Source organism: Oncorhynchus clarkii, chromosome 22 (genome assembly GCF_045791955.1).
Source record: "Oncorhynchus clarkii lewisi isolate Uvic-CL-2024 chromosome 22, UVic_Ocla_1.0, whole genome shotgun sequence".
Lineage (NCBI taxonomy): Eukaryota > Metazoa > Chordata > Actinopteri > Salmoniformes > Salmonidae > Oncorhynchus > Oncorhynchus clarkii.
In genome coordinates this window covers 5,635,194-5,648,378 of record NC_092168.1, presented here as the reverse complement: position 1 = coordinate 5,648,378, position 13,185 = coordinate 5,635,194, and the positions used below count along the sequence as shown (strand labels likewise).

General features: G+C 41.0%; 1 protein-coding gene across 35 annotated transcripts in view; it reads right to left on the bottom strand.

The window, feature by feature from the left end:
- The window catches only part of LOC139380220 (obscurin like cytoskeletal adaptor 1b), a 75,131-nt gene that overhangs the window by 30,607 nt on the left and 31,339 nt on the right, over nucleotides 1-13,185 (bottom strand). For all 35 annotated transcript variants that reach the window (XM_071122727.1, XM_071122720.1, XM_071122719.1 and 32 more), the window contains 6 exons: nucleotides 9,633-9,908; nucleotides 9,244-9,513; nucleotides 8,872-9,138; nucleotides 3,476-3,748; nucleotides 2,004-2,270; nucleotides 169-435 (listed from right to left, as the gene is read on the bottom strand). In XM_071122727.1, the coding sequence (XP_070978828.1) occupies nucleotides 169-435; nucleotides 2,004-2,270; nucleotides 3,476-3,748; nucleotides 8,872-9,138; nucleotides 9,244-9,513; nucleotides 9,633-9,908 (1,620 nt within the window). The remainder of the gene's footprint in view (nucleotides 1-168; nucleotides 436-2,003; nucleotides 2,271-3,475; nucleotides 3,749-8,871; nucleotides 9,139-9,243; nucleotides 9,514-9,632; nucleotides 9,909-13,185) is intronic.

Sequence of the window (13,185 nt, the reverse complement as noted above, 5' to 3'; positions counted from 1 at the left end):
TGCATTTGATGTAGAAAAAGCATGGTGACATAAAATATTGTTATTTTGAGAACCGATGCGGAATCAGAAAGACACTGCTGTTTGTGTACACTGAATGTGGCCAGGCTGCCCACTCTGACAGCAAACTAGTGTACTGTTGCTGTCTGACCATCTATGTCCGTGCCCTACCTTTAACAATGAGCCTTGCAGATGATTTCACATTTTCCGCAGATAACACAAATGTGCCTGTGTCGTCCAAGGTGAGGTTGGAGATGGTGAGGCTGTGGACACACCCTTTGGCACTCATGCGCCAGTGGTTGTTGGGCTTTAGCTGGTTCCCATCCTTTAGCCAAGTGGCTTCTACATTGCTGTGAGACAGCTCCACCTCGAAGGATGCTGTTTCACGTTGAATGGTTTGGATGTCAGTGAGTCCTCTCCGAATTGTAATTTTTCTGGCTGTAGGGAGAAAATGGTATTGTAGCCAAAGGCAATAATAACAACAATAATCACTTAATTAGTAAGTTAATCATATAAATCATGTAAATAATCTATAACAGGGGTAGGCAACACTTGTCCTGGAGTGCCTCAGGCACTCACTGAACTGATCAATTAGCTCAGTTGGTCAGGTGTGGTGTCTAGTTGGAATAAAATCCAGCAGTACCTGCGATACTCCAGGAACAGGGTTGCCTACCCTGATCAATAATTAAATCAACACATTTACATGTTGCATGTTTGACAGGGACAAACAAAGAAATCCTGTGTATGATGCCGTTTTTATATCAACAGTTGCTTTTACCGTAGCACGGCCTAGACCAAAAAGAGCAAGCAGAAGCAGAAGCAGAAGCAGTGGCACATTGGCTAGGAAAACCTCTAGAAGGAAGAAACCTAGAGAGGAACTTGGCAAAAAGGGACTCGATATATACCTTTTTTTTATATATGGTTTTAACTTCCCTTATAGAAGTGTTTTATTCAATCATCTGTTATTTCATGTATTATTTAATCTCTAGAAGCATTCCATACAATATGATCCCTCTGCAAATACTACAAATACCAAATCCAAAGGCTATTTCTTAGCATTTATTTTCCTGTTTCTTCCATTTTCATATAGAACGTCACTATAACAGAAGTTGTTACAGTATGTGTGATACAGACAGACAAATAAAACATGTAGCCAGTTAGAATGAAAGAAGCAAGTCTTTTTATCATTCATAAACAGTACTTTACACCAAAGCCTGTTTCAAATCTGCCAACATTTTTACTTATTCTAACACAGATATGCATTCCCCAAGGAGAAGAAGCATTCATTTCTTAGACTTGATGACAACAAACTCGATTTTGAAGGCCAGTGCATAAATTCAGATGCAATGAGAGGAGATCCAAATTCATAAGCGGTGCCAACAGCAACCGAAGTCCAGACTTACCCCTTCCCAACCAAGCTGCTGCTGAAAAGACAAGCTCTATCTCACCCGCACCTCACAGCACTAACTCACCCACAAAACAAGTAGGAAGAAAAGAGCTACAGTACATCTTAACTATTAGACCCTTTGGGGTTAAAGCAGCCCTTAGACATAGCTCGACTCTGCAAAGAGAATGCTCTCAGAGTGCTGTGCTTGTGTGAATGTAATCCTAGTGCTCGTCTGATAACATCTATATCTTCAGTGCCAAGCAAAAGGGGCTTAAATAGTTCCTGACGAGTACTTCCTTATAGCCTACAATCTGATTCCCCTTTGACACGCTTAATGAAACCATTATGGCTCCAGTGATCCTGTGTCAATACACAAATCTGCTCCCTGAGAACCAGAGGGTGGGCTAGCAGTCTGTCTGTACTTCACCTGTTTGCAGCCATCACCATGGAGGAACAAGTGCCACCCCGGTCCCATTCGTTCAAATTACTCTTACTCAGTTATTGACGTTGCTCCAAAAGCAACAACGGCAACAACAGGGGCAGTGTGCGAAAGCGATGTTGCCGGCAACGGAGGTAAACAAACAACAACAGCGCATAGTGACAACACGTGCGCACTCACGTTCCACGATGAGTTGGGCTTGCGTGCGGTCGTGGAGAGTTTCGCAACTGTAGGTGCCCCGGTCAGAAAGGACGAGCTTGTGGATGGTGAGGCTCCTTCGCCGGCACTTTTGCTTCAGGGTGAACTTTGGCCCCGGGTGGATGACTACACCCTGCCTCATCCATTGCACCTCTCCAGAGTCGAGACCCACCTCCACCTCCAGGGTAGCCTCCCCGAATTGCTCAGCCACAACGGGCACCATGTTTTTGGTGAACAACACTTGTTGTTCTGAACAGATATACCCACAATTACTGTGTGTGTGTGTGTGTGTGTGTGTGTGTGTGTGTGTGTGTGTGTGTGTGTGTGTGTGTGTGTGTGTGTGTAAAGCAACTTGTATGACACAAGTATTATGTTTGAACTCTAATTGACATTAAACTTAAACTACATATCCAGACTGCCATACACAAAGTGAAAAAAGAGCACTTTGTAAGCTACATTATAACTATATAACTAAAGATACTAATAAAATTATATGATAAACAAACAAAAATGTAGCACAAGTTCTGTTAAGGAGAGGCGATTCAATCATCTTAATAGTCCTGATTTCCTAAGTGTTGTAGCATGTCTCCGGCACCATTTGTCTCTGTCAGTTACCCCAGGAATTCTAACAGGAGACGCTGCTAAGCGCTAGCCGTCAAAGGCGCCCCTTCAACAATTTGATCTTGTCTGAAGAGGTCATTATTTATTGAAAATATGTTGTGGCATTAAGGAGGCTTTCCAAGAGCATACTGTTGCACTCATTCCCCCAATAGTTATAAAGAGGGAAGGGGAGGCAAGGATGATGAAAGTCATTTTTGCCAAAGCTTACTTCAAAATTATCTCTTAAACTTCAAGGAATCAACAGTTGTATAAAGTTATTGCAAATGTGGAATGACAATTACAATTAAATGTCTATAAAACATTGACATACACTGTTGTTCAATGGTCTCAACAGCGCAACTATGAGAATCAAGGGAAATTAATAAAAGGTTTGGGGAGAAATGTCAATTTCCTAATTAATCAGGGAAAATAACATCTTGTCAAACTGTAACTATATAATTATAAGAGCACAGTCATGGGGCTACTTATCAATTTAAAGGTGCTCTGTTTGTTGTATGATATGTATATTTTGGTTAGCTTAGAAAAACCTGAAATAGCTTAGCAATACTTTCTTATCTCATCATCATTTAAATAAGACATCCATTGTTTTCAACCTCCAAGAATGTGAATAAAGAAGATGCTGCTGTTTGAAGGGTGACATTCCAGGAAAAACAAGCAACTTTACTAGCTTCAAATGCCATTCTAAAATTATATTTTTATCCCGTGGGATTTTTTTTCTTTACTACTACAAATATATCGTTGACATTTAGGTCTATTTGTAGGTGGAATTGTTAAAACTTGACCAGAATATCTTGAGTACCAAGCTAGCACAATGTTTACCAATGGTGTCTCACCTTGAACCTGGAGGTTTGCTTCAGACACCAGCCCTTCTGCCTCGGCAGTCACCGTGGCGCAGTCTGAGACCTGGCAGTTGTAAATGCACAGCATGTGGCACAGTCCATTACTTGAAATGACAAACCTCTCACTTGGAGCTATAGGCCGACCGTTCAGGCTCCACACTAGCTGTGTGTCCTCTGGCGAAACCACACACTTAAATGTAGCATCTTCTCCCTCCAGTACAGTGATATTGTGTAGCTCTGCGATAATCTCGACAGTAGGTGGAGGCACTAAGGGATAGAACATGAACATGACTTAGAATAATAACACACAGCGCTTAACTCACACAACTTCTGCGTAAATCATGCAATGAGAGGTCAATGGGCGGTATGAAAACAGTACACAACTTAATTTGTTGCAAAGCCTTGCTTGGAAACGTGTTTACTCTCAAAGGATTTGTCCCATTGAGAGTTAAAGGTCCAATGCAGCTTTTTTTAAATCTCAGTATCAAATAATTTCTGGGTAACAATTAAGTAGTTTACTGTGATTGTTTACAATTAAAAAGGTAAAAAAATAAACAAAAATAGCTTCTTAGCAAATGGCAATTTGTCATGCAAGAATTTTGCCAGGACTGTCTGGGAGTAAATAGTCTGAGTGGGGAGGGGAAAACTGAAAATTAGCTGTTATTGGCAGAGAGGTTTGGAACGCACTTTCTTTTTGGTCTATGACCTAATTTACTGTATTTTAATTATCTGTATTGTCTAGATGTTGAATGTTTGTGAAGTCTTGATTGTGGTTGTTTGTAATGTCTTGTTAATTTGTGTTGGACCCCAGGAAGATTAGTTAGCATGATGGCGTTAGCTAATGGGGACCCTAATAAAAAAAATTTAAAATACAAAAATATCACCATGGAAGGCAAAAACTACATCCCACAAAAACATTTCAGGCAGCTTTTTTAAACAGCTCTTACACTAAAGGGGCGTTGTCAAAAGTTTCACAATTTCACAGGATTATTACAACCTCATACTGTGGAAATACAGTGGGGCAAAAAAGTATTTAGTCAGCCACCAATTGTGCAAGTACTCCACTTACAAAGATGAGAGAGGCCTGTAATTTTCATCATAGGTACACTTCAACTATGACAGACAAAATGAGAAAAAGAATTCCAGAAAATCACGTTGTAGGATTTTTTATGAATTTATTTGCAAATTATGGTGGAAAATAAGTATTTGGTCACCTACAAACAAGCAAGATTTCTGGCTCTCACAGACCTGTAACTTCTTCTTTAAGAGGCTCCTCTGTCCTCCACTCGTTACCTGTATTAATGGCACCTGTTTGAACTTGTTATCAGTATAAAAGACACCTGTCCACAACCTCAAACAGTCACACTCCAAACTCCACTATGGCCAAGACCAAAGAGCTGCAAAAGGACACCAGAAACAAAAATGTAGATCTGCACCAGGCTGGGAAGACTGAATCTGCAATAGGTAAGCAGCTTGGTTTGAAGAAATCAACTGTGGGAACAATTATTAGGAAATGGAGGACATACAAGACCACTGATAATCTCCCTCGATCTGGGGCTCCACGCAAGATCTCACCCTGTGGGGTCAAAATGATCACAAGAACGGTGAGCAAAAATCCCAGAACCACACGGGGGGACCTAGTGAATGACCTGCAGAGAGCTGGGACCAAAGTAACAAAGCCTACCATCAGTAACACACTACGCCGCCAGGGACTCAAATCCTGCAGTGCCAGACCCCTGCTTAAGCCAGTACATGTCCAGGCCCGTCTGAAGTTTGCTAGAGAGCATTTGGATGATCCAGAAGAAGATTGGGAAATGTCATATGGTCAGGTGAAACCAAAATATAACTTTTTGGTAAAAACTCAACTCGTCGTGTTTGGAGGACAAAGAATGCTGAGTTGCATCCAAAGAACACCATACCTACTGTGAAGCATGGGGGTGGAAACATCATGCTTTGGGGCTGTTTTTCTGCAAAGGGACCAGGACGACTGACCGGTGTAAAGGAAATAATGAATGGGGCCATGTATCGTGAGATTTTGAGTGAAAACCTCCTTCCATCAGCAAGGGCATTGAAGATGAAACGTGGCTGGGTCTTTCAGCATGACAATGATCCCAAACACACCGCCCGGGCAACGAAGGAGTGGCTTCGTAAGAAGCATTTCAAGGACCTGGAGTGGCCTAGCCAGTCTCCAGATCTCAACCCCATTGAAAATCTTTGGAGGGAGTTGAAAGTCCGTGTTACCCAGCAACAGCCCCAAAACATCACTGCTCTAGAGGAGATCTGCATGGAGGAATGGGCCAAAATACCAGCAACTGTGTGTGAAAACCTTGTGAAGACTTACAGAAAACGTTTGATCTCTGTCATTGCCAACAAAAGTTATATAACAAAGTATTGAGATAAACTTTTGTTATTGACCAAATACTTATTTTCCACCATAATTTGCAAATAAAATCATAAAAAATCCTACAATGTGATTTTCTGGATTTTTTTTCCCTCATAGTTGAAGTGTACCTATGATGACAATTACAGGCCTCTCTCATCTTTTTAAGTGGGAGAACATGCACAATTGGTTGCCGACTAAATATTTTTTTGCCCCACTGTATATACAGTGCCTTGCGAAAGTATTCGGCCCCCTTTAACTTTGCGACCTTTTGCCACATTTCAGGCTTCAAACATAAAGATATAAAACTGTATTTTTTTGTGAAGAATCAACAACAAGTGGGACACAATCATGAAGTGGAACGACATTTATTGGATATTTCAAACTTTTTTAACAAATCAAAAACTGAAAAATTGGGCGTGCAAAATTATTCAGCCCCCTTAAGTTAATACTTTGTAGCGCCACCTTTTGCTGTGATTACAGCTGTAAGTCGCTTGGGGTATGTCTCTATCAGTTTTGCATATTGAGAGACTATCACAGTGCAGGTGCATTTATACGGAGACTTGATTACACACAGGTGGATTGTATTTATCATCATTTGTCATTTAGGTCAACATTGGATCATTCAGAGATCCTCACTGAACTTCTGGAGAGAGTTTGCTGCACTGAAAGTAAAGGGGCTGAATAATTTTGCACGTCCAATTTTTCAGTTTTTGATTTGTTAAAAAAGTTAGAAATATCCAATAAATGTCGTTCCACTTCATGATTGTGTCCCACTTGTTGTTGATTCTTCACAAAAAATGCAGTTTTATATCTTTATGTTTGAAGCCTGAAATGTGGCAAAAGGTCGCAAAGTTCAAGGGGGCCGAATACTTTCGCAAGGCACTGTATATACACAGTACCAGTCAAAAGTTTAGACACACCTACTCTTTCAAAGATTTTTCTTTATTTTTACTATTTTTAGAATAATAGACATCAACACTATGAAATAACACATATGGAATTTTTTAGTAACCAAAAAAGGGTTAAACAAATCAAATTCTATTTTATATTTGAGATTCTTCAGAGTAGCTTTGATGACAGCGTTGCACACTCTTGGCATTCTCTCAACCAACTTGATGAGGTAGTCAGTCACCTGTAATGCATTTCAATTTACAGGTGTGTCTTGTTAATTTGAGGAATTTCTTTCCTTCTTATTGCGTTTGAGACAATCAGTTGTGTTGTGACAAGATAGCCCTATTTGCTAAGATACAAAGTCCATATAATGGCAAGAACAGCTCAAATAAGCATAGAAAAATGACAGTCCATCATAACTTGAAGACATGAAGGTCAGTCAATCCAGAAAATGTCAAGAACTTTGAAAGTTTCTTCAAGTGCAGTCGCAAAAACCATGAAGCGCTATGATGAAACTGGCTCCCATGAGGACCACCACAGGAAAGGAAGACCCAGTTACCTCTGCTGCAGAGGACAAGTTCATTAGAGTTGCCAGCCTCAGAAATTGCACCTAAATAAATGCTTCACAGAGTTCAAGTAACAGACACGTCTCAACATCAACTGTTCAGAGGAGACTGTGTGAATCAGGCCTTCATGGTCAATTGCTGCAAAGAAACAACTACTAAAGTACACCAATAAGAAGAAGAGACTTGCTTGGGCCAAGAAACACGAGCAGTGGACATTAGACCAGTGGAAATCTGTCCTTTGGTCTGATGAGTCCAGATTTGCGATTTTTGTTTCCAACCGCTGCGTCTTTGTGAGACGCAGAGTAGGTGAACAGATGATCTCCGCATGTGGGGTTCCCACCATGGAGGAGGAGGAGATGTGATGGTGTGGGGGTGCTTTGTTGGTGAGACTGTCTGTGATTCATTTAGAATTCGAGGCACACTTAACCAGCATGGCTACCACAGCATTCTGCAGCGATACGCCATCCCATCTGGTTTGCTTTTAGTGTGACAATCATTTGTTTTTCAACAGGACAATGACCCAACACACCTCCAGGCTGTTTATGGGCTATTTGACCAAGAAATAGAGTGATGGAGTGTAGCATCAGATGACCTGGCCTCCACAATCACCCGACCTCAACCCAATTGAGATGGTTTGGAGTAGGACTGCAGAGTGAAAGAAAAGCAGCCAACAAGTGCTCAGCATACTGTATGTGGGAACTCCTTCAAGACTATTGGAAAAGCATTCCAGGTGAAGCTGGTTGAGAGAACGCCAAGAGTCTGCAAAGCTGTCATCAAGGCAAAGGCTGGCTACTTTGAAGAATCTCAAATATAAAATATATTTAGATTTGTTTAACCCTTATTTGGTTACTACATGATTCCATATGTGTTATTTCATAGTTTTCATGTCTTCACTGTAATTATACAATGTTGGAAATAGTACAAATAAAGAAAAACCCTTGAATGAGTAGGCGTCCAAACTTTTGACTGGTACTGTGTATAAAACATAGGAAAATCACACTTTTTAACTTCACTGAGCCTTTTACATAATGTTAGTCATGCTGGCTTCACGTGCTCGTTGGATATAGGAAACTGGAAAGCGGTTAGTCCGACATGATTGTATTCAAGTGCTTTTGGAGTCGCAACAATTCTTCAACCAATAACATTTTAGCTAGCTTTATAAGCATGCTAACATTGCTTATAATAAAGTTAGCTAGCTTGCTTAACATTAACAATTTGTTCAGACTAGCTACATTATACATATGGATGAGGTTGTAATTGTCAAAAACTGATTTGTTGTAATCTTTTGGTTGAATAGGTTAAAAAAAAAAGTCAGTGGTGAAATGTAACAACATTTTCTCAGTTTCCCACTTGTAATTCCAACTTGGAGGGTCATTCAAGTGAAATTTCCACTGGGAACTAGGATCATCTGATAATTCCGATAGCACATGAGCATGGCATTAGACATGCGCTGACATTAAAAACTATGTTTGATTTATATGATTATCACCCAATAATGTTAATTTAGTTATTTCAAATATTAGCATAACCGTAACTGCCCATATCCTTACTTTCTACGCCGACAGTGGCAAAAGTCTTATCGTCTGTGGATTCACAGGCATATTCCCCAGCATTGTCTAGCATTAGCTGGTGGATAGTGATGCTTCGCTCCCGACCCTGTGCCCTTATCGTATGTCGACGGCTGGGCTTAATCTCCTGGCCATCTTTGAGCCACTGAACATCTCCTTTAGGTTTGTTGACCTCACACCTCAGGGTAAGGGTACTGTCCTTCAGGGCTACGATATTCTGCAGAGGTCTGGAGAATTTCACTTTCATTTCTAGCAAAACAAGTTTAATAATCAGTTTTCCAGTTATGGCAGCATAAATACTGTGTTTAACTATGTTAAACCTTATTCTTAGGCATTTTGTCCAAAAAATCTTACCTTTGACCTGGACAATGAAATACATTTCATCCGTGTTGATGTTACAGACAAACCCTCCACTATCTGATAGTTTCAGGGGGTTGATGGTGAGGGTGTGCATTTTACCCGCACTGGAGATGTGAATATTATCCCCATTCAATAGTTCACCATCTTTAAGCCATCGCACATAGGCTTGCTCCCGGTTCACCATGGCACGCAGTGTCACACTTTCATTTTCGTAGCCTGAGATGGTGGTTCTGGCTTGTTTGTTCACAAACTTGACTGGGGGCTCTGAGGAGTAAAACATAATTTGAACATGGCATCTTGTGACTTTTATGTTTATGTCATGTCAATAACATAGGTATGTTTTTGTAATTTATTACATGCATTGAAAATGTAAACACTTTTACCTTGGACCTCAACTATGGTTACCATTTTGTCATTGATGGCATCCAATATGTACTCTCCAGAGTCCGAGGGCTGAAGTCCTGATAAAACAAGTTTCCTGGTGGCACCGTCACTGTCTATGTGAGTGCGAGCGTCTGAACTCAGTAACTTTCCATTCCAAAGCCACTGGACAGTGGCATTCGGACAAGATATCTCGCACTCCAAGATGAGTTTGTCGCCTGCGACCAGGCTATGATGTTCTGGGTTACCCGAGTTGCCAATGATGGTCACAGGGGGTTCTAAGGAGAAAAACAACAGTCTTATTTTATTAACACTTTAATTAAATTGAAATCTCCCAATTTTTCTACTTCATATTCATCATCTCCAGCACCACCCCAACATCAACACGTGAAAATGACTGCACTCTATGTTTTGTAATTAAAAGATAGAGACCACATGAAACAAAAGTGTTTCTGGATAATGTAGGAAGCACTTGTCTTCTGGTCAGCATCAAGTGATTTTAACCTGTTCAGAATAAAGGTTCAAACCTGTTTGGCTATGCCTGGATAAGTTAATTTCCTAAAGAGTGCCATGAACAATACCTAGCTCTGATCTGATCTTCACATTTCTGGTTAATTTATTTATGAGATATAGTCACTTTTCACCACTTTACTAGCGAATAGTACAAATATGATAAATTATGAAAATGTGATGATTTCATATGCTATGAACAGCCTATTCATGAAAAAAAAGGCCGAATAGGGTCTTAAATATTTTCTAAATCATGTAAGTACACTGCATTACCAAACGTATGTGGACACCTGCTCTTTCGAACATCTCATTTCAAAATCATGGGCATTACTATGGAGTTGGTCCCCCCTTTGCTGCTATAACAGCCTCCACTCTTCTGGGAAGGCTTTCCACTAGATGTTGGAACATTGCTGCAGGGATTTGTTTCCATTCAGACACAAGAGCATAAGTGAGGTCAGGTACTGATATTGGGCGATTAGGCCTGGCTCTCAGTTGGCGTTCCAATTCATCCCAAAGGTGTCCGATGGGGATGAGGTCAGGGCTCTGTGCAGGCCAGTCAATTTCTTCCACACCGATCTCGACAAACTATTTCTGTATGGACTTCACTTTGTGCACAGGGCCTTCCCCAAACTGTTGCCACAAATTGGAAGCACAGAATCATCTAGAATGTATTTGTATGCTGTAGCGTTAAGATTTCCCAGAGGCCTAGCCCGAACCATGAAAAAGAGCCCCAGACCATTATTGCTCCTCCACCAAACTTCACAGTTGGCACTATGCATTGGGGCAGGTAGCGTTCTCCTGGCATCCACCACATCCAAATTCGTCCAGATGATGAAACGTGATTCATCACTGCAGAGAACGTGTTTCCACTGCTCCAGAATCCAATGGTGGTGAGCTTTACACCACTCCAGCCGACGCTTGGCATTGCGTATGGTAATCTTAGGCTTGTGTGCAGCTGCTCGGCCATGGAAACCCATTTCATGATGCTCCCGACTATAAAAACAAAGAGAGTCGCACACTCCATGTTTATAACCTCCCAGTAATTTATTGGATAAAAAAACACCAACGTTTCGGCATCCTTGTGCCTTCTTCAGGGTATTGTCATGAATGCTTGAATCAGGTTATGTAGCCAAACAGTGCAATTAGTGCAACCAATGACAATAGGTAAGGGGTGTGTCATAATTGCTACATTGATCAGAATTAATTGAGCTAAATTGTTAAAAGACAATAACCTACAGCATATTGAATATATTATGCTATTGTTATCATTAGCATTAGCATAACATTAGCATGAATCATTTAATTTCACTTATTAAATATTTCCAATTTCATTCAAAAAATTCTTACATGTAATCTTTTGGTTCAACCATAATGCATAATAAGCATCATCAACAGGGTGAACATACGGGTGTTCTCTGATGAGCTGTAGAAAGAATACATTCATTTACAAGACCTAATCACAGAAAATACAATTGGTCATACAAAGGGCCAGAGATCAAAGTCAATATTCAGACCACTAGGGGTCAATGTTTTTAAATATGATATCAAGTAGGCCTCCCTCTGTAGTAGTAGGATCTCAACGTTAATGTGTATTTGAGGAGGAGTTGGGATGGTTAGCTTCATCAAAGTGAGCTGCTACTGGATAGTCAGTGAGCTGCGGTGTTCAGCTATGCGTTGTTTAATTGTCTTTTTGTTTGTACTACGTAGGCTTTCCCACATGTACAGGTGATGAGATAGATTACTCTATGAGATGATGCCCATAACAGGGATTTTTCGGCCCGTATGTGGGTGTCTGGAGAAGGATGTCTTTGTAGTGCTATTGCACTGTGTGCATGAGCAATATTTGTAGTTCCCATTTGTAATGAGGGTCAGTGGCTGAGTGTCAGTGAATGAGTGTCTGAGTGGCCAGGTCAGATCTAACCAATCTATCCCCAATATTGTGACCATGGTTATAGACCACCAGTGGGGGCTCCTTGAAGAGGTATGCCATTTTTTTGTCTGATTGCAGAATATGCCAGTGCTTTTTCAGGATTGCTTTCATTTTCTCCAAACACTTGATGTACTTAGTGCAAAACACTGTTGTGTTGTTTTTCTTCTTTGGTTTAATTTTGAGCCAATTCCTCTCTTGGTTTTTGAGATATTTTCATCATTGCAGCATTAAGAGGTTTGTCTTCGTAGCCTCTCATTTTGAATGTATCTTTCATGTTCTTATTATTACTGTAAATATCTGACTGGTGGCCACAGATTCTTTTAACCCTGGATAACTGGCTATTTGGTAGATCATTCTTGAGGGAAAGGGGATGCATACAATCCGCACGTAGCAGGGTATTGCGGTCTGTGGGCTTTGTGTATGAATCTGTATGTAATGCATCATTATCTTATTTTTTTTATTTTATTTTATTTTTTGAATTTTTACCCCTTTTTCTCCCCAATTTCGTAGTATCCAATTGTTGTAGTAGCTACTATCTTGTCTCATCGCTACAACTCCCGTACGGGCTCGGGAGAGACGAAGGTTGAAAGTCATGCGTCCTCCGATACACAACCAACCAAGCCGCTGCTTCTTTAACACAGCGCACATCCAACCCAGAAGCCAGCCGCGGTGCACCTGGCCACCTTGGCTAGCGTACACTGCGCCCAGCCCGCCACAGGAGTCGCTGGTGCGCGATGAGACAAGGACACCCCTACCGACCAAGCCCTCCCTAACCCGGGCGACGCTAGGCCAATTGTGCGTCGCCCCACGGACCTCCCGGTCGCGGCCGGTTACGACATAGCCTGGGCGCGAACCCAGGACTCTGATGGCACAGCTGGCGCTGATGCATCAGTATCTTTGATGATCAATAAGTCCAGTTAATTTATTTTTATCTCATCAATCTGCATGGTGAATTAGAGATATTCAGAGCTCCAGAGTTTGGAATTCATTTAGTTCCTGCTGACTTCCTTCCCAGAGCATAAAGACGTCATCTATGTATCTCTTCCATAGGATGATTTTAGAAAGTAGGTGGTGTGTCTCTCTTTTGTAAATGAGTGCTTCCTCAAATTGTCCCA